Source organism: Galeopterus variegatus, unplaced genomic scaffold (assembly GCF_000696425.1).
Source record: "Galeopterus variegatus unplaced genomic scaffold, G_variegatus-3.0.2 Scaffold3347, whole genome shotgun sequence".
Lineage (NCBI taxonomy): Eukaryota > Metazoa > Chordata > Mammalia > Dermoptera > Cynocephalidae > Galeopterus > Galeopterus variegatus.
The window spans coordinates 58,632-84,462 of NW_007729458.1; the positions used below are offsets into that span (position 1 = coordinate 58,632).

The following is a 25,831-nucleotide window of genomic DNA, read 5'->3' on the forward strand; positions in this document are numbered from 1 at the left end:
TGGGAATTACACAATATAGGAAATAAGTACACCAAGGTCAAGGGTTCAGATTTCTGTACCGGCCAACCACCCAAACAAAACAAAACGAAACAATTCTAGGCTGGCTAGTTAGCTCAGTTGGTTAGAGTGTGGTGCTGATAACACCAATGTCCAGGTGTCCAGGGTTCAATCCCTGTACTGGCCAGCCACCAAAAAAAAGAGAAAATGATGGGTAGTAGTCCATTTTATTCTTGGTGTGAATTATTCAAACACTTTTGGGGTACCTACTATATTAAGTTACTCTGGTAGGATATGAAAGAAAGATATAAAAATTGAATCTGTACTTTCAAAGAGCTCATAACCTAGGTATGAAATAATGTTCCCTTTAACTTTCAAAAATAATGGGCATATGTTTATGGTCCAGGGGTAACTTCCTACCTTTGTGACCCTCCTATTTTTCTGCATATTATTTTTTCTCTCCTTATAGGAAAATATCTGCATTACATTGTTATGCATTGCCCAATACTTATTTAATTACTGTAAAATTAACATCAGTATCGACATAATAGTCTCAAAGGAAAGTGTTTCTAATTGTAATTCTAACAGAATTTCTTTTTGGTGGGTAAGACAGAAGTGCATTTTAGCAAGATTCACTAAGTACAAGTTAAAAACAAAAACAGAAAATTCTGCAATATTTCTTAATCAACCTAATCTGTCAGCTTTAAGAGCTGTATCCTTACACCCATGAATGAATACCTGTTAAGAATATATCAGTTTTCATACATTTACATTAAGCCAGTTGTGTATTTTTTCTTTTGCTTAATCATAAATGCCAAGACACAGTTATAAAATCAGACTGCCACAAAAGTACATGAAGACAAACTATAATTTAGCTTTAAAATTTTATTGAAATTCAGGTTTAGAATTCAACAATTTAATACAATATTATATTCAATATTTTCTCACCAGTATTTTCTCCTCCTGTACATGATTTCTGGGCATAACTTTTAAGAAGTGATACTTTCTGGCTCATTTTCCATAATATACCAATTATACCTTCATTAAAATCTCAGATAGTTCCCCAATTGTTCTTATCTCAATGTCAAAATTTTAAAAAATAAACTCAAATATTTAAATGTAAGACATTAATTCTGTGTCCACTGTAATATAGAAAGGAAAAAAACTTTGCATAATCTTAACTGTTAAAAACTCTTGTTACCATTTATATTAGTAATGGAATATGAATTTTTAACATAACCATATGAAGTTCTTATTAAAATGTTCAAGCATTTCTTGCTAAAACATTTCTGAAGTTATAAAAAATCTTCTCTTTTAAACTAATCTATACTCAATTAATCCAAAAATAATACTGGTACTATAGATAAGACATTTATTCTCTTGCATATTTAAGTACCTAAGGTACAGCCTGATCAACAGCAGGTTACTGGAAAGAATAAAAAGCAAGACTTTCTTTAAGGAGTGAGTCGTTTGGGATCACGAGGGAACATGGAGGTCTGACGAATATTATGCAATCCCAAAAACAGCATAGTCACTCGCTCCAACCCTGGGGAAACAAAATGATCATTAATTCCTTTTCTGAAAACCTCTAAGGGTCTTATTTACTTAGAACTACTAACCTAATATCATTGTTCAACTAGATACTTTTTCTTGTTAGGCTCTAAGGGTCTTATTTACTTAGAACTACTAACCTAATATCATTGTTCAACTAGATACTTTTCCTCAAGGAAAAGTACTTATTTTACATTTATCTAAAATTGGATGTTTTGGGTATTGATTCAGAAGTGGAGATGATGCTGTATGTGGGAAGGACTACATGAGATATTCTTAGTGGAGTCTGAAATGTGAACCACCAAAATCTATATAGATGGGGGCCAGCCCGTGGCTCACTCGGGAGAGTGTGGTGCTGACAACACCAAAGCCATGGGTTCGGATCCCATAAAGGGATGGCCGGTTAGCTCACTGGGTGAGCCTGGTGCTGACAACACCAAGTCAAGGGTTAAGATCCCTTTACCGGTCATCTTTAAAAAAAAAAAAAAAATCTATAAATGACCAAGTTCCACCTAAGAAGCAGAGCAGAACTAGCAAAAGAAACTCCTTGTGTGCATTTTGATTCGTTTATTTCACTAAAGTTTTAGAAGGCTAACATATCACACAAAAAAGGCAAGGTCAAAGAATATTCTTACAATTCTTTCATAGCAACAACTTTTAAAGATTTTAAAGGAATACTGTAAATATAAATATAAATAAGAGAACTAACATTTTTATTGCTATTTCTTTACCAAAAGACATCTATCTGCAGATGACAACTTGAGCCTTGTATTACAGTGATCTACGACTAATCTTAAAAAAAAATCACCATATCAAATAAGATTATTTTCTTCTTTTTCAGATAGTTCATTGTTTATATATAGAAATGCTACTCATTTTTGAATGTTGCTTTTGTGTCCTGTAACTTTACTGAATTCACTTATTAGTTCTAACACTTTTTTGGTGGACCATAACTCTTTTTTTATTTTGTAAAACTGAAACTCTGTACCCACTAAACAGTAACTCCCCATTTATTCCTCACCTCAGACCCTGGCAACTACCATTCAACTCTCTGCTTCTATGACTCTAACTACTCTGAGTACCTTACATAAATATAATTATACAGTATTTTCCTTACTGTGACCGGCTTATTTTACTTAGCATAATGTCCTCGAGGTTCATCCATTTTGTAGCATGTCAAAATTTCCTTCCTTTTTAAGGCTGAATAGTATTACATTGTATGTATATACCACATGTTGCATATCCATTGACCTGTGGATGGATACTTGGGTTGCTTCTGTGTTTTAGCTATTGTGAATAATGCTGCTATTAACAGGGGTGTACAAATATTTCTCCGAGACCCTATTTTCAATTGTTTTTGACATATACCCAGAAGTGAAACTGTTGGATCATAATGATAATCTATTTTAAATTTTTTGAGGAACTGCCATTCTGTTTTCCACAGCGGTTGGACCATTTTATAGTTTCACCAAAATTATACAAGGGTTCTAATTTCTCTGCATCCTAGCCAACACTTGTTATTGTCTGTTTTTTTTTTAATAGTAGCCAAGCTAATGGGTGTGAGGTAGTATCTCATCGTCATTTTAATTTGCGTTTTACTAATGATTAGTGATGTTGAGCATGTTTTCATAAGCTTATTGGATGTTTGTATATTTTCTTTGGAGAAATGTCTCTCCAAGTTCTTTGTGCATTTTTAAATCAGGTTTTTATTGTTGCTGTTGCGTTTTAGGAGTTCTCTATATATTCTGGATATTAATCCCTTATCAGATATATAATTAACATATATTTTCTCCCATTCTGTGGGTTGCCTTTTAGTGGATAGTTATTCTTTTTTTTTTTTTTTCCTTTTTGTCATGTCCAGCAACGGATCGCAACCCTCAGTGTCACACCCGTACCGGACCGGGACCAGCAACGGGATCGCAACCCTCAGTGCTGCACCCGCACCTCGCTCAGCCAGTGAGCGGGAACCGGTCTGTATGTGGGATCCGAACCCTTGGCAGGAGCGCCACCACGCTCCCAAGCGGCGCACTGTAGCAGTGCGCCACTGGGCCGGCCCCGTGGATAGTTATCTTTTGATGCACAAAATTTTTACATTTTCTTAATTTTAATCTGTCTATTTTTTCTTTTGTTGCCTGTGCCTTTGGCATCATATCTAAGAAATTATTGCTAAATCAATATCACGAAGCTTTTACTCTATGTTTTCTTCAAGAGTTTTATAGTTTTAGGTCTTACATTTAGGACTTTGATTCATTTTGAGTGAATTTTTGTATATATATTAGGTAAAGGTCCAAGTTCATTCTTTTTGCATATGATTATCAGGTTTCTCTGTACCATTTGTTGAAAAGACTAGGGTTCCTTATCCTTTTAATTTGAAATTTTTGTTAAGTATATTACTTATTCACCAAAAAATCTGCAAACAACAAACAAAAACTTCAACAAAACTATACATTCAGAATTCTTTTTAAGAGTCTTTGATATGAACATCCAAAACATGAGTTAAATATTTACTCATTTCAAATTGCAGAGCAGTCTCTTACATATACTCTAGAAGTGGTCCTAAAAGTCAATGAAATGTTATATTTCAATAAAAACAGTTAGCAGCTCTTGGAGCTAATTACAGACAAAGCTTTAATTTGGGTTCATCTGAATGAGCTTATAGTAGCAGGAAGAAAACAGGATACTCAAGATTTTTAAGACACTTGGCTTCTAAACTCTTAAGAAAAAAGGGATGGCTAGAACTTTATTACAATAATATTTTAGAACACACAAATTAGCTGTTCATTTTGTTCATTGGAAATCAAATTTCCACTTAGTCATAACTCACTTTAAAAAATTCTTACAATTCAAATTTGTTTTATACTTAGCAATTATAGACTTATTTGTAAGCAGTAACAGAATATTACCAATGCCTCCACCGGCATGGGGAGGGGCTCCAAAGCGGAAGGAATCAATATAAGCCTTAATTTTCTCCAAATCTACAAAAAAAACACAAAGCAAAATATAATTTGTCTTATTTAGCTTAAAAAATTACAAAAGCAATTACTTTTCTATGAAGATTAAAAGAAGACTAACAGGTTAAAAAATTATCCTGACAAGGACCAAAAGATGTAAACCAAGTACATTACAAGATCATCTTTAGTGTTAGTCCAACTATTTTAGATATGGTATATTCATCACATTGGAATACATCTTTGTAAAGTTAATGAAAGCATACCTTTCTGATATTAAAGCCCACTTTACTAGACACAACAGAATAACATTTCCATAGAAATAACTACTTTCTAAAACAAAGAAACAAAAAAGGACTATGTTCCTGGAAAGTCTTTAAAATGTTTAAAATGTATTATTTCAGAATATACATTCTCCTAACTATACTTTGAGTTTTTTTTTTACCAATTCCATGATGTAATGCTCTCTCTGTTAGCAGCTGAGGATCATGTATTCTTTGAGCTCCTGACAATATTTCTTCTCCTCTCATGAACATATCATAAGAGTTGGACTGTTTCTGTAGGAAAAACAAACAAAAACACTACTCTTCAAGTGGCTATCATCCTATTTCCATTACAAATAGGTGGAAAAAAATCTCTGCTGCATGAAGAGCAAGTCCATTTTTTTTTAGAATTAATGACGTAATCTATTTCAGTGAACATAATTTGTTTCTCCAAAGTAAAATTAAACTACTGAGGGTTGAATAATACATCCTTTCTTGCCTGTATCATATTTTGTGCTCTTCACTCACATCCCCCAATAACAAATCAAAGCACCACATCTAACTTTTAAGTAGTAGTACTGATCCTTATTTCACTTAATCATCTGAAATGGTCTTAAGTGTGACATGACTTTTAGGTCACTTTTGGAACTTCAATATAAACAGGTGTTAGTCTTTTTAAGGAAATTAAATTGAAAATTAATTTACCAAAGCTTAACCTACTCCCTATCAGCTATCTGATAACAGTAGTTTTAACTTACTTCCCAGTCTTTCAATAAACCATATAAATGGTTCTCAAAGTGATTCCTGACCTAGCAGCTTCAGTATTTCCTGGGACTTGTTAGAAATGCAAATTATCAGGCCCCCACCCCACACCAACTACAGTAATCAGAAACTCTGGGGAGTGCGCCAGCAATCTATGTTTTAAAAAGCCCTCCAGGTGATTCTGAGGATCTCTAAAATAGGAACCACTATAATGGAAAAATAGTGAAAGGCCAAAACATTATTTAGATTAACTCCCAGGAAACAATGTAAATTCTCAGTTCAAGGTCAATGACAAGATGATTTGCTAAAGTGTGCAAATCTGGTAGTACTATTTATCATTTATATGGTCTTTCTTTCTTATAAATCTTCATAAAAGTGACCCAGGAGAATGATTTAATATAGGCTTTGTAGGCTAATTTGCTAGACTACTCAAATTTCACAATATCATTTTGACCTATACTGACAGACACCAGTAGTAATACCTATAACAATGTGTCTATCGAAACTGCAAATTATTAATTAAAACCATTATTCCCATAATACAATTTGATACACTGACAATAAAGTCTTGCTTCTTCCCCCAAACATTTAAAACCAAATGACTTACAGGATTTCTTGGATCAGGCATGGTATAGAAAGGTCTTACTGCCAATGGGTATTTATCGAGAATATAAAAATCTGTGTCATACTATAAAGAGAATAAATGTAATTAATATACACTTTTTAATAGTTAAAATAAGGCTAACATTTGGTAATTAACTTTCTTTTTTAATGCATAATTTTTGTTCTTAAAAATTATTGTAATTACACTGTATATACAATGAGTATCCTACTTTTTTCAAGTAATATCTGTATTCTATAGCATTTTGCCATGATGTCATAAATTCTTCTAATATCTCATTTGTAGGAGTTGTTTATTATTCAATTATAGCTCACATATTCATTTTTTTCTATTTCTTTTTGACATGTAATGTCTTTCCAATTTCTCCCCCATTGTAAATTATGCTGCAATAAACATCACTAATTTTCATTTTTTTTTTTTTTTTTATAAAGATGACCGGCAAGGGGATCTCAACCCTTGGCTTGGTGTTGTCAGCACCACGCTCAGCCAGTGAGCAAACCGGCCATCCCTATATGGGATCCGAACCTGTGGCCTTGGTGTTATCAGCACCGCACTCTACCGAGTGAGCCACGGGCCGGCCCACTAATTTTCATTTTTTTTTTTTTTTTTATAAAGATGACCGGCAAGGGGATCTCAACCCTTGGCTTGGTGTTGTCAGCACCACGCTCAGCCAGTGAGCAAACCGGCCATCCCTATATGGGATCCGAACCTGTGGCCTTGGTGTTATCAGCACCGCACTCTACCGAGTGAGCCACGGGCCGGCCCACTAATTTTCATTTTTTTTTTTTTTTTTTATAAAGATGACCGGCAAGGGGATCTCAACCCTTGGCTTGGTGTTGTCAGCACCACGCTCAGCCAGTGAGCAAACCGGCCATCCCTATATGGGATCCGAACCTGTGGCCTTGGTGTTATCAGCACCGCACTCTACCGAGTGAGCCACGGGCCGGCCCACTAATTTTCATTTTTTACTTTGTTATTCTAGCTCATTTAGTCTTCCAGATGCATGTTATAACTGTTTTGCTAAATTATCCAAAATCCTTTTGGGTTTCATAGAAACTGTTGAATCTACAAATTATTTTGGGAAAAACTGACATCTTTTACAATACTCATCTTCCAAAAACTTGTATTGTTTTCCGAATAATTTAAATTTTTGTTAGATATACAAGTGAAATATGGCAGTTTTCTTCAAATGAAAACTACAATTGAAAGAAATAAATAACATTAATATGAAACGATGACATTTTTCTTAGAAAGAATATTTACTACATCTTATACTTAAGCTAAGAAGAAATCAGTTACATTTCAACTTTTTTTGACGACTGGTACAGGGATTGAACCCTAGACCTTGGTATTATCAGCGTTACCCTCTAATCAACTAAGCTATACAGTCAGCTCCCAGAGACAGCATTCTTTAAATGTATAAACTCAATATTGTAAGGTTTCAGAAACATCTGAGTCTCCAGTCAGTTCAACAATTTCAAGTGCAACCAGCAGGAGGAGCTCTAGGACTATTTTCATTTCATTACATCACTCTTAATTTTTTAAAAAAGACCATAGTAAGTTTAGCTTTTATCCTCTTTGGAATTTTAATTTTAGAAAATGAGATAGGAAAGTGGTGTTCACATAAGAGGCAGAAAGGAAGCTCATTCCTCTTCAAGTCTCATGAAACAGCAGGGGCACCATTTAGCATTTAGCAATGGGAAACCCATTTCTAAATAATTTCAAGTAATTTTTAGGTCCTACCTAATCTGACTATCTGACATATAGGTATCACTTTTAGAGACTCCTCAGTAGAGTTCAGTACAAATAACAACTATTGAGTTAATCAAACCATTTGGGCTGAGCTTATCTGCAAATATTTGTTTTTGTGTTTTCTAAAAAATATTGTTTCNCAAAATATAATTTGTCTTATTTAGCTTAAAAAATTACAAAAGCAATTACTTTTCTATGAAGATTAAAAGAAGACTAACAGGTTAAAAAATTATCCTGACAAGGACCAAAAGATGTAAACCAAGTACATTACAAGATCATCTTTAGTGTTAGTCCAACTATTTTAGATATGGTATATTCATCACATTGGAATACATCTTTGTAAAGTTAATGAAAGCATACCTTTCTGATATTAAAGCCCACTTTACTAGACACAACAGAATAACATTTCCATAGAAATAACTACTTTCTAAAACAAAGAAACAAAAAAGGACTATGTTCCTGGAAAGTCTTTAAAATGTTTAAAATGTATTATTTCAGAATATACATTCTCCTAACTATACTTTGAGTTTTTTTTTACCAATTCCATGATGTAATGCTCTCTCTGTTAGCAGCTGAGGATCATGTATTCTTTGAGCTCCTGACAATATTTCTTCTCCTCTCATGAACATATCATAAGAGTTGGACTGTTTCTGTAGGAAAAACAAACAAAAACACTACTCTTCAAGTGGCTATCATCCTATTTCCATTACAAATAGGTGGAAAAAAAATCTCTGCTGCATGAAGAGCAAGTCCATTTTTTTTTAGAATTAATGACGTAATCTATTTCAGTGAACATAATTTGTTTCTCCAAAGTAAAATTAAACTACTGAGGGTTGAATAATACATCCTTTCTTGCCTGTATCATATTTTGTGCTCTTCACTCACATCCCCCAATAACAAATCAAAGCACCACATCTAACTTTTAAGTAGTAGTGCTGATCCTTATTTCACTTAATCATCTGAAATGGTCTTAAGTGTGACATGACTTTTAGGTCACTTTTGGAACTTCAATATAAACAGGTGTTAGTCTTTTTAAGGAAATTAAATTGAAAATTAATTTACCAAAGCTTAACCTACTCCCTATCAGCTATCTGATAACAGTAGTTTTAACTTACTTCCCAGTCTTTCAATAAACCATATAAATGGTTCTCAAAGTGATTCCTGACCTAGCAGCTTCAGTATTTCCTGGGACTTGTTAGAAATGCAAATTATCAGGCCCCCACCCCACACCAACTACAGTAATCAGAAACTCTGGGGAGTGCGCCAGCAATCTATGTTTTAAAAAGCCCTCCAGGTGATTCTGAGGATCTCTAAAATAGGAACCACTATAATGGAAAAATAGTGAAAGGCCAAAACATTATTTAGATTAACTCCCAGGAAACAATGTAAATTCTCAGTTCAAGGTCAATGACAAGATGATTTGCTAAAGTGTGCAAATCTGGTAGTACTATTTATCATTTATATGGTCTTTCTTTCTTATAAATCTTCATAAAAGTGACCCAGGAGAATGATTTAATATAGGCTTTGTAGGCTAATTTGCTAGACTACTCAAATTTCACAATATCATTTTGACCTATACTGACAGACACCAGTAGTAATACCTATAACAATGTGTCTATCGAAACTGCAAATTATTAATTAAAACCATTATTCCCATAATACAATTTGATACACTGACAATAAAGTCTTGCTTCTTCCCCCAAACATTTAAAACCAAATGACTTACAGGATTTCTTGGATCAGGCATGGTATAGAAAGGTCTTACTGCCAATGGGTATTTATCGAGAATATAAAAATCTGTGTCATACTATAAAGAGAATAAATGTAATTAATATACACTTTTTAATAGTTAAAATAAGGCTAACATTTGGTAATTAACTTTCTTTTTTAATGCATAATTTTTGTTCTTAAAAATTATTGTAATTACACTGTATATACAATGAGTATCCTACTTTTTTCAAGTAATATCTGTATTCTATAGCATTTTGCCATGATGTCATAAATTCTTCTAATATCTCATTTGTAGGAGTTGTTTATTATTCAATTATAGCTCACATATTCATTTTTTTCTATTTCTTTTTGACATGTAATGTCTTTCCAATTTCTCCCCCATTGTAAATTATGCTGCAATAAACATCACTAATTTTCATTTTTTTTTTTTTTTTTCCAAAAACTTGTATTGTTTTCCGAATAATTTAAATTTTTGTTAGATATACAAGTGAAATATGGCAGTTTTCTTCAAATGAAAACTACAATTGAAAGAAATAAATAACATTAATATGAAACGATGACAATTTTCCTTAGAAAGAATATTTACTACATCTTATACTTAAGCTAAGAAGAAATCAGTTACATTTCAACTTTTTTTGACGACTGGTACAGGGATTGAACCCTAGACCTTGGTATTATCAGCGTTACCCTCTAATCAACTAAGCTATACAGTCAGCTCCCAGAGACAGCATTCTTTAAATGTATAAACTCAATATTGTAAGGTTTCAGAAACATCTGAGTCTCCAGTCAGTTCAACAATTTCAAGTGCAACCAGCAGGAGGAGCTCTAGGACTATTTTCATTTCATTACATCACTCTTAATTTTTTAAAAAAGACCATAGTAAGTTTAGCTTTTATCCTCTTTGGAATTTTAATTTTAGAAAATGAGATAGGAAAGTGGTGTTCACATAAGAGGCAGAAAGGAAGCTCATTCCTCTTCAAGTCTCATGAAACAGCAGGGGCACCATTTAGCATTTAGCAATGGGAAACCCATTTCTAAATAATTTCAAGTAATTTTTAGGTCCTACCTAATCTGACTATCTGACATATAGGTATCACTTTTAGAGACTCCTCAGTAGAGTTCAGTACAAATAACAACTATTGAGTTAATCAAACCATTTGGGCTGAGCTTATCTGCAAATATTTGTTTTTGTGTTTTCTAAAAAATATTGTTTCCCACTTGGTTTTTATTTATTCTGGAATCATACCATTCTAGGAAGATTAGTCCTCTCTGCAATTCTTCTTTAGTATCAGAATACATTTTCAGATTTAGAAAAAGAAACTGAGCATGTACAAAAGAATCCTACCTTTTCCTTTACCAAACGACCCAGCAGTTTTTCATTTGGTGTACTGAAAAAAAAAAAAAAAAACATGAAATCGGGTGCTTGAAGATCAAATAACGACTTAAAAGAGTTTTAAGTTAATAAGGCACCATTTCTATTTGAAGTTCTCAAAGGATAAAAAATTCGATCAAAACACATAGTTGTCTATTGTACGCCTTTTTTAAAAGGCAAGTACTATTGAAACCACTTATGAATGTAGCTGGTACAGGGACTCAGTAGGTGCAGTCAAATATTTACTTAAAACCGTAAATAGAATTTAGCAATTCATTGATTTAGAAATATTATAAAGTAATTTCCTATAATCACAACTACTAAAAGTTCACTATACCAACATGGGCTAGTCTTGCCATTAAATGGTCTCCCTCTTTTGTTACTCTTTATCAAAAGTTTATAAAACAAAAATTGGTATTTGCAAGTCTTTAAAATGTAATAATGTTTATATAAATGTCAAATTTCTATTACCAAGAGCTAGCTACTTCAGGTTCTTTCTTATTTAAGAACAATTTCCAAAATATTAAGAAAATATTGCCCAACATAAAGTAATACCAATTTATGGTTTGCCTTAAAATGTCAACTAGCAATGCAGGGGGAGGCTTAAAACCATATATAGTTACACAAGCAAAAATAAATAAAGAATTTTGGGTGAATATGTTTTTAAAAAATTCTAAAAAATGACAGTAATCACCCCCTTTCTGTGATAGTTCCAATATTTTAACTAGGAACTCTTGAATAAAATATAAAGAGACAGTAATTTTTAATCTTTATTAAACTACATAGTTTGTATCAAAATATAAGTGCTATGACTTGAATTTAGATAATATAATAGTGTATATCAAATAAAGAACAGTGATTTCTATAACTTTTGGAGATGTTAACGGTTTTATATCTTAATCCTCTGTGGGATGGATTTAGATTGCTGGATTTAGAGCGGGGGGCGTCTAACACCATTGACTTGAAAAGACGAGTTCTATATTAGATGATAAAATTATAGGCAAAACTTACAAATATGAGGGGGGAATGAAAAACGGTGTTTATTCATGAAATTATTGAAACTTAGGCAAACCATATTAAACATAATATTTTTATTTCAGATCATACATTACATAAAATCGCATCATATTATATACCTCAGTTAATAAAATTTATCAGCTAGGTGAAAAATCACCACCATTTACTAATATATTCTTTCTTTCATACGTTAAACCTAATTCCTGAAGTGTTAACAATCACAAAGACAAACCTCAGGTCATCTTCATCTCCCATTTCGACTCCAGCTTCCCTAAGCATAGCCAATGCTTCACAATACTCTAGTCTTAAAGTTGGCTCCAAAAACTTGAATGGCTCACATGGGAACTGTTTAGTCACCATTTGAATTTCAGTCTGAAACCTATTTGTATAATAACTGAGTTAGTAAAATGAGTGAGATAAATGCTTTCCCCACAAGAGGTCACTGTGGCAATATACAAAATCATTCTTTGAATCAGTATATGAACCAGGAAAAGCATTATCAAATTATTATGTTAAAGAATAAAATTTCAATACTGATAATATTTAACACCATTTTTCAGTCTCATGTTTTTGTAACCAAAGTAGCATTAAAGGATTAAAACTTCATAACTTACATTGGCTAACACTGTTAGAAATATAAAATACCCATTTTATGAAGCATAATTTGACTCTTTAATCCTTTAACAACACTTGTTATCATCAAGGAAGACAAAATTAATAATATGTGTCTTACCCTCCTCCATTCCCTTTACATTGGACATTTGTTTAGGGAAGTGCCAATTTCTTTCCCATTTTGATAATCCCTATAGTATAGTGCCTACCTTATACACTGTAGGCAAAGACAAATGTTTACTGCATTGAAATGAATTTCTGCTGTTAGAAGATGAATTTTTATTAAGATCAAAAGAGTATATTTTTGCTAAAGTATTTATGAATAAAATGATAGCTGGGATTTGCTTCAAAGTAAAAGGAGGTGAAGGAAATGGGTAAAACAAAATTGGCCATTGGTTGACAGTGGTTGAAACTGGGTAATGAGTACATGGTGGTCATTAGGCTAGTGTTCATACTTTTCTATGTATTTTGAAACTTTTCATAATTAAAAGACTTAAAAAATATGCTTATATTCTACATAAGAATTCTCTATCTATAATTTATATTCTAGAAATTAAACTCTATCACTTCTTAGTTTGTCTTGAGAACTTTCTTATTAGGAACAATGAAGCTTAGCCATAGATTTATTAAAATATTGATACAAGAAGAGTTAGGAAAACTCAATAATTGATTTTTAAATAGCTTTTCTTTGTTTTGGATATTAGTCCCTATTCATATCTATCAGTGGTAATACAAAAATATGACTATTGATACCTTAAAATACATTTCTATATGCTTTTTCTATGAGAGATAAATACTGATTAAAAAAATGAGAGAAATATGACACAAGCCAGGTAACCCAATTTACAAGTGACACAGAAACTAAAAATTCCTAAATGACTTATGGAATATAGAAAGAAGGCTTTTATTTTCAATTGCCACTTAAGTCTACTGAAAAAGTTCAGCAATAATGGTGTCCAAGTCTATGATTTGCACATGGCCTTGATTAATCCCAAGCGCCTGATTCATGCTTATTATAAAAAAGTGGAAATTTCAAACACTGATATTAAATAGAGAAGCTATCACTATCTAAAATAAATGGGCTTCAGAAACGTTCTTGAATTATAAACATGAAGAGAAAATGAGAAAAGTTGTGTTCCTTCATCATCGTGTTAAAGGATATTTTGTTTTATAAGGAAACATCAGTTGTTTCGTGGACTATGTGAATGAAAACTGCTTACGATAAACTGCACCAAAATATTTCTGAGTACAAATTAGTCATCAAAGGTACAAAAGCAAAAATATTGGTGCTCATGTTATAGTATTTTTATGTATGATCAATGATTAATTTCTGCATTCTTGAATTTACTCATTAGCCTTGCATTGGAGTAAATAAAATTCGTATTTTTGGACTCTTAAAATATCAGCGAAGCATATTGAATACATCAACAATAAACAGTTAAATCGGTGGTCTTCAAAGAAAAATTTCAAGTAGCTCTTCATTAGTTATTAAAATACTAGATAAGTCTATTATGATGTACCTAATGCTTGAAAAAAAAAGGAGACTCTCTTGACCAACTTAATTTGCTCTCCATTTTCTTTTCCTATTTTCTCTATGTTAAGTTGTAAACAACTTTCAATGACCTTTAAGAGAAAAACTATTTGCCAGTTTAGAGGATGTACTTAAAGTGGACATTTTACATAATTAAATTTTCTAAACATCTTGAACATGTCTAATATTTCTGTAATTCACCAAATAAGTACAAAGTCCCTTCAGTCTATTAAGTCTCTAATGTTTACTGAGCACTCATTGTAAATATAAACCTATTTAAGAATTAACCATTCCTGACACAGGCTTAATTTACATGTGGACAGATTCAGTAAAGATTAGAAACTAGCAGACTGAAGGGACTTTTTATCTCTGAGGTAAGTAATAATACTATTTTCACTTAATAGCTAAGGAAACTGAGGCACAGACTGTGTGTGGGCACAAGGCCCACACAGATAAGAAGCAGGGCTGAGATGTGACGTGAACTCAGGTTATCTGGAAGTAGCTGACCCACTAACCCAAACTACCTCCCAAATAATAAACTGCTATAAAAGTAACACATGCTCTATTTCTTCAGGTATTCAGGATGTTAGTATAAAGGAAAAAAAACAAATATATTTGGGCTATACCACAATCTGGTAAACTTCACCACCAAAAAGAGGCTAACTAGTTGAGGCCCCAATTGACATGGATCCAGAAACACTGTTTTCAGTGTGAATTTTTCCAACTAATTAAACTGATCATCTAACTGGAAAGTCTTTATAAATACTCCAATAAAAACTTCATTTACATGTTTCAGTTAAGGAATTTTTTTTTCCCCTGAAAACAACTCAGTTATAACACCAAGCTCAAGGCTTTGGATCCCCGTAACTATACTGGCCAGCTGCAAAAAAAACCCCCCCCCAGAAAACAAAAAGAACCCAAACTGATTTGAAACTAAGTCCATCTAGGAATATAAAATACTTTTTACCTTTCTTGAAGTCCTTTGAATATCTGTACCATGGTGTCAGCAATTTCTTCCATAACTTCATGGTAATGGTAATTAAAAGCCATTTCAATGTCCAAACCAACAAATTCAGTTAGATGTCTGTGGGTATTAGAGTCTTCAGCTCTGAATACTGTGAAGTTAATAAAAGAAACAAAGAGAAAACAGAGAAAATAGTGTTTTAAATTTTGAATAAGTTGGTATTTAAATACAAGATTCTATTTAGTAGTACTCAAGTGATACTATTTTCATATCATCAGACAGCTGGCAGGACCTTTGATAAACTGTTTCAGCATTCTCTTGGACAGCAAGTTCATTACAAACTCCTACAATCACGTAGCAAAAGCTCTACCAAATGTAAATTAATATATTAGGCTCATAAGAACCCCCGACGGAACACGAGATCCTAAGGTGCCTTCTCAATAATTAAAAATAGATTCAATTACGAGCAAGATAGTGAGTTCTCAATTTTATCAAAACTCGACTCAAGTTAAATGAAACTCTGTAGAGATGAAGTAACATTACATATATTCTAGCCATTACATCAGTCCAGTTCTTATTATTCTTATTTGTGTTTTCTTCTTTTCCAGTCTTCCTGACTAGCTCGGCTCATCACTGCCAGATTAATATTCCTATAACACATCCTCGCTCAGTAACTTACAATGGTTCCCAAATGATTACTGTAATGAGACATAAGATGACAAAAAGTCTAAAATCTTTATGCCTTCACAATTTAATCCTAACCTGTACAAGGGTACTTCAAAAAGTTTGTGGAGGGCTGGCCCCGTGGCGCACTCGGGAGAGTGCAGCACTTGGGTGCGCAGCGGCGCTCCCGCCGCTGGTTCGGATCCTATATAGGGATGGCCGGTGTGCTCACTGGCTGAGCGTGGTGCGGGCGACACCAAGCCAAGGGTTGTGATCCCCTTACCGGTCACAAAAAGACAAAAAAAAAAAAAAAAGTTTGTGGAAAAATAAAAGATAGTACAAATCTTTCCATGAACTTTTCTGAAGAACCCTGGTATTTCTCATTTCTTCTAAATACTGATTAGTCTTATTTTTTTCTGCCATAGTCCCTGCTGTTTACTTATCCTGCTTCCTCTGACTAGAATGCCATGTCTGTTGTCTATATATCTTACTGTGTTCTTAAAGCACGTTTCAGTTTGAATTTTCTTTTATGGTAACTATAGCAAACTCCATTTTCTCCCTCTTCTTACACTTACTATCTATACTACATAATTAACATCAATGTACTGACTATACAGCACAATCTGAGTATTTGTTGTGAAAATTACTTGATTATTCCTTGTGACTGCTGTATGTATGTATGTCATATTCAGCTTTGGAAGCAGGGACAATGTTTACTCCCTTGTCACTCAAAGCACAGTCTGCAAATCAGCAGCATCAACAGTATCTGGGAGCTTGTGAGAACTGCAGAATCTCAGACCTCACCCCAGATCTACTGATCAGAATCTGCACTTTAACAAGATCCCCAGGTGATTTGAGTGCACATTAACATTTGAGAAGGGCTGGCTGATTCTTCTTTCATGTACACGGTACCTAGCACAAAGCTATATATGCAGCAGGCGTTCAACAAACAATTGATTGATAAATTTAGAAAATTAAAAATTTAACGATCATGCCAGTTTCTCTATTAGCAAGCTTTTGATTTTTATTAAGCTATCAAAAAACATATATAAAATAACTGGGCAAATTCTAAAGAATGAAGTAAAGATGGTTTTTTGCTTATAATTAACTTCATAAAAGAATTTGCCATATGATTATGTGCACATGACTGACTTTTAGCCAATATATCTAAAAAACCATGTTAATGAAATCTATTTTATTTTAATTTTTACTTTTTATTATTATTTTTTGTGGCTGGTCAGTACAGTGATCGAACCCTGGACCTTGGTGTTATGAGCACCATGGTCTAACCAACTGAGCTAACTGGCCAGCCTTAATGCAATCTATTAAGAAATTTGTTAGTACTTTGTGATGGACATTAGCATATTACCAATACGAAGGACAGTACAAGCAATAATAGTGACACAGAACAGCTCTTGAGTAAAACTGGTAGCAAAGTGGACAGAGGGACACTGTCAACTTACAACAATAGTAAGGGGTTACAAAGGACAACAAATATATTATTTGGAAGATGGCATCTACTTGTTCTTTGGTGTTGATAAGGAGTTGAAAGGACAGTTCAATCAAGAGCTAATTTTGTACTAACTGCACTTAGGTATAATAAATAATATACTTAGGTATATCTCAGATGGTGTACATTTTCAAAGCATGCATTTTTAAAGTGAGATATTCCCAAGATAAACATTTTCTTCAGCATTCCACTGTAAGAATATATAATGCTTATGATTCTATTCACATTAATGATGTTCGAATGTTTAAAGAACTATTGAGCTTACTATTTTTTTAAATGTTTACCCAAACATTGTCATTTCTACTTCAAAGTCTAGTGTTTGTGTAGTCTGCAGATGAAGTAATTTAAGCTTTCAAAATATCTGTACATTCTATATGTAAAATATGTTTCTAAAATCACAACTACTGTACAATTAATGAACTTGGAAAAAACCATAATCTTACCTGGTCCAATACAGAAAACCTTCTCAAAATCAGCACAAATGCACATTTGTTTATACAATTGTGGGGACTGAGCCAGATATGCATTATTTTTAAAATAGGACACAGTAAATACATTGGCTCCTCCTTCACTGGCAGCTGAAATGTAAACATTTATATTATATAATTAACTGTAAACTTATCAATGCAAACTCTAGTAAAAAGTTTATACTTTTGATTCAAGTAGTTCACTTAAAAAAAAGAAAAACTGGAAATCAAGAAATGTAGATAAATTATAGCCTACTATACATTTTCTTATATATGATTCTAAGTAGTTTATATTTAAACCAGATTTACTTCTTTGGGTATACATGCTCCCTTTCTGCCTCAGTTTCAAAGCTATTTAATCTACTTTTGAGGCTGGCCAGTTAGCTCAGTTGGTCAGAGTGTGGTGCTGATAACACCAAAGTCCAGGTTTGATCTCTATACCGGCCAGCAAAACAACAACAACCCTCCCCCCCACAAAAACACCTAATTTGGGCATGTAAAAACTTATAAGAAAAAGATATTCTTAATCACTTTTCTAATTGTCAAGAATGCAATGTTCAATTTTTATTTGTCACCAAATGCCATTTGTAACACACTTTTTAGTGTTATTTAAGCAACTCTAAAAAGGGTAAAATAATTAAGATTCTCATATAAGAATGAGAATTAATTAGTAGTATTTAGTGATTTTACAATGCAGTTTGTACAAAATTGCAATACCAATTTCGAAAGAAACCTATATAATGAAAATAGTTCCTGGTGTAACTTGTGTAACAAGAATCTTGCTTTCTGTGTTCTTGCCTCATTTTATACTCATTATCACAAAATGACTGTGGAATGAGATGTGGTATCATTGTAGTATTTGACTGTTGCTATATAGCATGGTCTTCGAAATAAGTAGTCTCATGGCAATAAACCTTAAGGGACAGCTGGGATTCTAAAATTAGAAAAATACATAAGCAACTTTGGGGAAAGCTAATTTATTTTTAAAAATTAAAAGAAATATTTTGAAGCATACCTGAAATAATTTTAGGAGTCTGAATTTCCACAAAACCTTTGTTAATTAAAGTTTCTCGGAAGAGATAGCAGATGCCAGACTGGAGTCGGAAGACTGCCTGACTAGTTGATGTCTATAAGACAAAAATAAAATCTAATTAAATCAATCTGACACATTTACTGAGTACTCACTATGTGTGGTGTGCATTGTGGGAAACCTAAGGGTAAATAAAACTATTCCTGCTCTAAACATTTTTTAAGTCTAATAGTCTAATATAGTACAAGGCAGAGGTGATAAGGCATGCTGGAATGACTATATATATGACTATATAGAGCTATTCTCACTAGAAATGCTTACAGAGCAGATGTTTTAATTTGTAAGAATTCCATAAAAGAAATATATTCCTTAATTAATGAAACATCTTACTTGTGAATTCTTAGTGGTTTTTTTTTTTAAGGCAACCCAATAAGTGAGATGTACCAATGTTTGTGCAGCATAGCATACTAATGTTCTCCTAAGGAAAGTAAAATTTTATCATTTGATAAGTGAATAAAGCTACCATATACTTCACTATTTCTTCTAGAACCCCCAGAAAAGATACCATGTACTTTTATCTTAACTATTATTAGCAATACATAAACTGCAGATAGTCATGTATTTGTTACAATTAAATTAAGAAATTAAGGGGGAAAAAACAATAAAAGGAATAGGCATCCCATGTCACTGATTTCCCAGAATGGCACAGAAAGCAATTAATAGCTGTCTACCATAGTCAACTTTTCTTTCTTTCTCTCCTTTTCCCTCCTTTCTTTCTCAGTTTTTTTGGTCCCCCTATTTTACTTTCAGCCTCAATCAGTTCTGATGGTGTCCAGAAGACTCTAGAGGTAGTTATCTCTGCTCTAGACTAACTTTTGTCCATTTTTCTGGCCAAAAGAAGTGGCTGCTTCTCTTTAGGTCTTACTTATTAAAAAAAAAAAAAAAAGTTACCCTACGACTACATATGTGTTTAGTAAAATACCTGACTTCAAACCACTAATTTAACTGTGGACAGCTGAATTAGATGAAGAAGACGTCTTACTCATCTTATTATAGGAATTTCAATTACTTGCCCTATATGAAAGGGCTCACTCCTGACTTAGTGCACACAGCATTCTGCATTTAGACAGTAGCAACCTTTGAAAACACTATTAATGATGAAATGGTTACTCTACATTTCTTTCACTATAAAGAATGCTATTGAAATAACCTTGGATTCCTGCATATCGGGTATAAAAAAATTCATGTAAATTGGGTATTATTTAAAACATTATTTTATAATTCATACTCAAAGATACAAATCAATAATTTCTCAGAAAATAATGGAGATCATTTAAAAGATTTTTATAATTTGTTTTCATTTGAAAATGAATTTTTTATTCATTTTCAAGATGTTTACATCTTAACTAGAAAGACCTAAGGCTTTTTAAAAATGTGGTTTAGTGAAATATTTGGTTCATCCAATCAAAATAAATTGCATAATCTGCTTTCAAAAACCTAGCAACCTGTTTGAAACAAAAAGCTGTCTCACCATTACTGACACACATAGACATATTTCACTTTCATAAAATAAATTCTATAAGTGGGTCATTGAAAACATTTTACTGCTACTTGCCTCTTTTAGCTAGCCCAAATAAATTCACTTCAACCTCTTATCAAATGGAAATTAAACTTCTGATCAGGTCACAGCTTATATAGTATTAATAGAAATTTCGCTGATTGTTTTTTAAAAATAATACTGTGCCCACATTTTTTACTCCCTGATTATATAAATAAGTACGTTAATGTGTAACATTTATAGGGAAAATGATTCTATGTCATACATAAGAAAAAGCATTTTTTTCTCATTAGGTTTTTCAAGCCACTTGCTAACTGTTAGGAAGATAGGTACTTAATTAGACAGTAAACGGTTATTCAGATGATAATTCGAACATGTCCTAATTTCCTAGATCTAGCATTTACAATCTGGAGAACATTCCCTAGGAGATTCTATGAAATGGTAATCTGAGAATTGACAATCGTTAAGAATGAGGATGGGGAAAGTTAAACAAAAAGAAATTACTAAATATAATATGCTCTTTATAAGTAAATAACAAGGAAGAAAAATAAAATATTTAAAAAGAAATCCTCAACTATTTTGGTTCCTTATCATATAAAGAAGACTATCCATTACTGCAAAGAGAATTACATTGTACCAGTGAATTTTTACCAGCTATCTCTGCTAGTTAAAAGATAAATAGTTAATATTAGGAAATTTGAATATCCTTGTAAGCTCTCTAACATTGCCCAGAGAAAAATACCGTCCTGAAGCCCAGGGTGGTCAGTTAATTTAACAGAGGAATAGTGTTCAGCAGACTGTATCAGAGTCTGAGAAACTTTCTTCAGCTACCATGGGTCATCTTTCAACATTTATTCCTCCTCCAAAAAGTATTATTATTACATGAGAGGACAACACAGAGCAGTTAAAATTTAAGAAACAGAAAAGATAGTTTTTTTTCTCTCTGGTCAAATCAGGTCATTCTGGGTAGAACACATCTGAAGAGAACTAAAGCAGTTTTATTAATAGACTCATTTTCAAACTATTTACCTACAACATATTGATTGCTATGATCAACTTCTCCATGTGTGTAAGAATTTGATGGTTAAGGTAGAAGTTAACAATGATCCAACTTCTCAGTAAGATTACAGAGTGTATAACATAAGAAATATATGTTTAATAAAGTATTTGTGTGTTTAAACCTATTTCGACTAAAATGCTTCTAAAATATTATAATACATAAAATTAGTGCAATGTACAATGTTTATTTCAAGGTGAAGGTATAATTAAATCTTATTTTCAACTGGCTAAGAGCATGCAAATACATTATACACTTAATTTCCCAATACTATACTTATCCCTACCTTCAGATATATCAGTGAAAGAGAAAAAGGCTTTCTTTAGCATTTAAGTCATAAACCATACTAATGATGATGATGGTTTCCATGATGTTTAAACCTAAAAATTGTTTTGGGTCAAATAAATACTTTAATAATATGTTAAAAAAAATAGCACTTACTCATCACTCATTAAACAAATATTTATCAATTACCTATGTCTGGCACTGGGTTAGGTGTTAGATAATAGTGATGATCACAGTGGGCATAAGGTAGAAGACAAACTAAACAGAAAGCAGAAAACTAATTTTCCCCTACTTAAACAATTTTATTTTTTTAGAAAAAACAAAACAAAATTAAAACCCAGTCCTTGAACTTCATTTCTAAAAAAGTTTGACAATCCTTATATTAAAACAGTATTTTTTGGGCTAGCTGCTTAGCACAATTTGCTTGAACACAGCCTGATAACACCAAGGTTACAGGTTTGGATTCCTATGCCAGCTAGCTACAAAAAACCAAAAACCAAAAACCAAAACAAAACAAAACAAAAAAAAGTAGGAAAAAACCCAGTATTTTTTTATTCCATAGCAAATTTTCCAAATATATGATTATTAAAAATTAAAATGTTGTCATTCTGAATTACATAAAAGATCTGAAATAAAAGAAAAAACAATATTCTGTATTTATAGAATTCCTATCCTTAAGGTCCTCACAGCACAAGAGAACAAACATTTCATCTTTTATGAGAGAAGAGAGGCAGCTGCATGGAAAGTACTCAGGGTGTTAAGAGGGAGAATTCCAATAGAAGACAAAAGTTTAAACAAACCAAAAATTTATAATGAAACCTTTAACCACTCAGCTCCTTACAATTTTCACAAGAAATTATTTTTATGTTGTGAAAGGCTTGTAGCTTTAAAAAATTCCTATTTATGTTATCATCTTAACTGGACAGCTTTTGCTTTTTGTGACTGTAGAGGCTTCTTGTCAGTTTATGTAAAGTCAGTTTACAGACACTATTGTGAAGCTGGACTATGGATCAAGAGAGATAACTGAAAAGGGCGTAGAAAGACATTTCTAAAATATCTGATTTAATTCCAAAAGAAATGATTATTAAAGATTAAAACAGACTGATACAGAATTTCTAGTCAAGCAAGAGTAATCTCTGTGAGAAAGAATCTGAACTGTCTGCAATCGCCAATAGTCCTGTGCTGCATTAATGTTTCAGTCAAGGACAGTCCGTATACATGATGGTGGTCAGAGCAACAGGCAACATATAACCTAGGTGTGTAGTAAGCTATACCATCTAGGTTTGTGTAAGTACATTTATGATGTTTGTACAATGATAAAGTCACCTAATGATGGACACATTTCTCAGAATATACATGATGGTGGTCAGAGCAACAGGCAACATATAACCTAGGTGTGTAGTAAGCTATACCATTTAGGTTTGTGTAAGTACATTTATGATGTTTGTACAATGATAAAGTCACCTAATGATGGACACATTTCTCAGAATATATCCCCGTCAGGAAGCGATGCATGACTGTATATTACTGTAATGAGGGGATTCTAGCAGTGCTCAGGTTTACACTGTGTCAGGAACATTCCAACATATATCCATTTTAATTTACAACAAAAATGCTAGCAGATGAAATATGTATGGCCTATAGATGGACCCTGTGATACATACAACAGCGCTGAGCATCCTTAAGAGATTTCTATGATTGATGAGTTGGTCCTAAGGCCAACAGTTACAACATCCCCTAGGACACCTCCCCAGACTATTTCAGATCTACTCTCTTTTCTTTTTTCTTCCTGGCACCTTGATCTTGGACAGATCTACTTTCACAGAACCTCTATAGCTGCAGTGACCATACACCTATGATTTTCAAAAAGTCTCAACTTCCCAATATTCTGTCCACTGCTGACACAAACCAGCATTTCTTCAACTTGCCTTTTGTGTTCTATTATCATTTTTGTCATACTGAGTACACTTGTACTATTATTTAATGTTCTTTAAATTATATTTAAAAACTTGGCTCAGCCTAAGCAATAATATCCATGAAAACACAGATTTTATTTGCTGGTTACATTACATAGCTATTAAAATATAAAATGTGCATATCTGTGTATCACCCAGAAATCACTGTGTACATCCACTGGTAAGGGTACCACACTTGAAAAAACACTAGAAAACCACTGAAATGTCATATAAATTCCAATATATTGGCATTAAAACTATATTGCCAAGGCCATCTCTTGTACTCTAAGAACACAAATATTCTTCAGGGGTGTGGAGACTTTGATTTTTAGTTTGGAAAAAATTTACTGAAAGTAATGAGCTAGGAAATGAGTTAGAAGATGAGCACTTGATTATAAATTATCTAATTGTTCTCTAATTGTTTTATGATTTTGTTAATGGACAGGGAGGAATGGCAAATAAGCTTATTTGTAATCCATTAGTGGAGGCTGTGTGGAGTGCAGTGTGGCTACTCTAAGCTTACAAGGAATAGTATACAGTCAGTTGTGACTGACTGGGGGTATTGGCCATGGACACAGGGGGATAATCATCTCATGTACTTGCCTTGATTTAAGGGGTTAATAGTTTGTACAGAGAAAAGAACAGTAGGGGAGGCATGGATGAAGACTAAGATGACCAATTTAAAAGTAAAAGATATATATAATTGACAAGAAGAAACCAAAACCATAATAGCAGATACTGTCCATTCATTAACCCAAAGGGCTCAAAGTGGGGTTCATTACTGAGCAAAAACACACATGATCAGATAGCTACCTTTTAAACCATCCTTCCCCTACCAGAATATACCTGAACAGATAGAAAGGAATATGCTATGGAAACATATCATATAGGCTATCTTGGTAGTGTGGTTTTAAGAGATAGCACTAGAGTAGTGTGGTGTGTTGGTGAAGGAAGGGGACTTTAGGATAGCTACGGGGTATCCCATGGTGTCTCTTAAGGCTTAGGTTGCCTGTGAGTCCTGAATTGCCTACCGCCTTGACCATGTCAAACCAAGTGGAGAAAAAAAAAGCTAACATGATACACCTTTTAAAATAGCTCAGTCTTGGGCCGGCCTGGTGGCGCACTGCTACAGTGCGCCGCTTGGGAGCGTGGCGGCGCTCCCGCCGAGGGTTCGGATCCCACATACAGACCGGCTGCTCACTGGCTGAGCGAGGTGCGGGCGCAACACCGAGGGTTGCGATCCCGTTGCCGGTCCCGGTCCGGTACGGGCGCAACACTGAGGGTTGCGATCCGTTGCCGGTCACGAAAAAAGACAAAAAGGAAAAAAAAAAAAAAATAGCTCAGTCTTTATGCTTACCTGTCAACCAAAGAGAGAGCATGACTATATTGAGACTTATACTAATAGTCTTATTTCCTCAACAAAACTGTGAATTCTTTGAAGATAATCAATACACAGTATACACTGTTTACATAGTATAAAACCTATAATATAAACATAATAAATATTTTGTAGACTAAATAGCTTTAGTAGAGGGGGATTTAGATAAAGAAAAAAAAAACTGTAGTTTTAAACCAACTAAAGTAATCCATTCCTATTTGGGAAAAGTACTTATTAAAAAATGATTCCCAAGACAGAAGACTAAATAACTACTACTTTGACAAACTTTAGCTGTACCTAAGAGTGAGGAGAAATAAAGAGAATAATTCCGATCTAAATGGAACTCTCCAAACAGGTTCCCAGAAAACCCACATAAAAACCTGCCTAATAAGGATGAAGCTAATTTGTCAAGGCAATCCAGAATATGAGCTAGGTGAGTGCTGTGTACAAAAAGATTCCAGACAAAGAGATTTTAATTCAGACTTTTCCAGGAATGAAAACGCTTTAATATTTTAACATTCCTGGGAGCCAGGAGATGGCGTATTTTTTAATCAGGCCACGTAGCTGGAAAGTTCATAGAGAAAACAATTCATTATATGAGAGAAAAGTTAGGCTACACTAGAACCGATATGAGGATATATCTTAGAATGTTCAAATTACAGAAGGAGAATGGAAATTTTGTCTTTTATTTCCAACCTCTCCAACACTTGACTTTGCTAAACTGAGAGTCTATAAAAGACCTGGTTTGGGGTTAAATTAGATAGTTTACACATAAACTAAGGAGTTCAAAGACTTAAAGTTACTAA

At 33.2% G+C, this 25,831-nt stretch overlaps 1 protein-coding gene across 2 annotated transcripts in view; it reads right to left on the reverse strand.

The window, feature by feature from the left end:
• Window positions 1–864: 864 nt before the first annotated feature.
• The window catches only part of DARS (aspartyl-tRNA synthetase), a 90,638-nt gene continuing 65,671 nt past the window's right edge, over window positions 865–25,831 (reverse strand). For both annotated transcript variants that reach the window (XM_008584721.1, XM_008584722.1), the window contains 9 exons: window positions 18,778–18,889; window positions 17,739–17,873; window positions 15,126–15,273; window positions 12,248–12,394; window positions 10,972–11,014; window positions 9,622–9,702; window positions 8,434–8,545; window positions 4,452–4,523; window positions 865–1,543 (listed from right to left, as the gene is read on the reverse strand). In XM_008584721.1, the coding sequence (XP_008582943.1) occupies window positions 1,452–1,543; window positions 4,452–4,523; window positions 8,434–8,545; window positions 9,622–9,702; window positions 10,972–11,014; window positions 12,248–12,394; window positions 15,126–15,273; window positions 17,739–17,873; window positions 18,778–18,889 (942 nt within the window). In that variant the 3' untranslated portion in view covers window positions 865–1,451. The remainder of the gene's footprint in view (window positions 1,544–4,451; window positions 4,524–8,433; window positions 8,546–9,621; window positions 9,703–10,971; window positions 11,015–12,247; window positions 12,395–15,125; window positions 15,274–17,738; window positions 17,874–18,777; window positions 18,890–25,831) is intronic.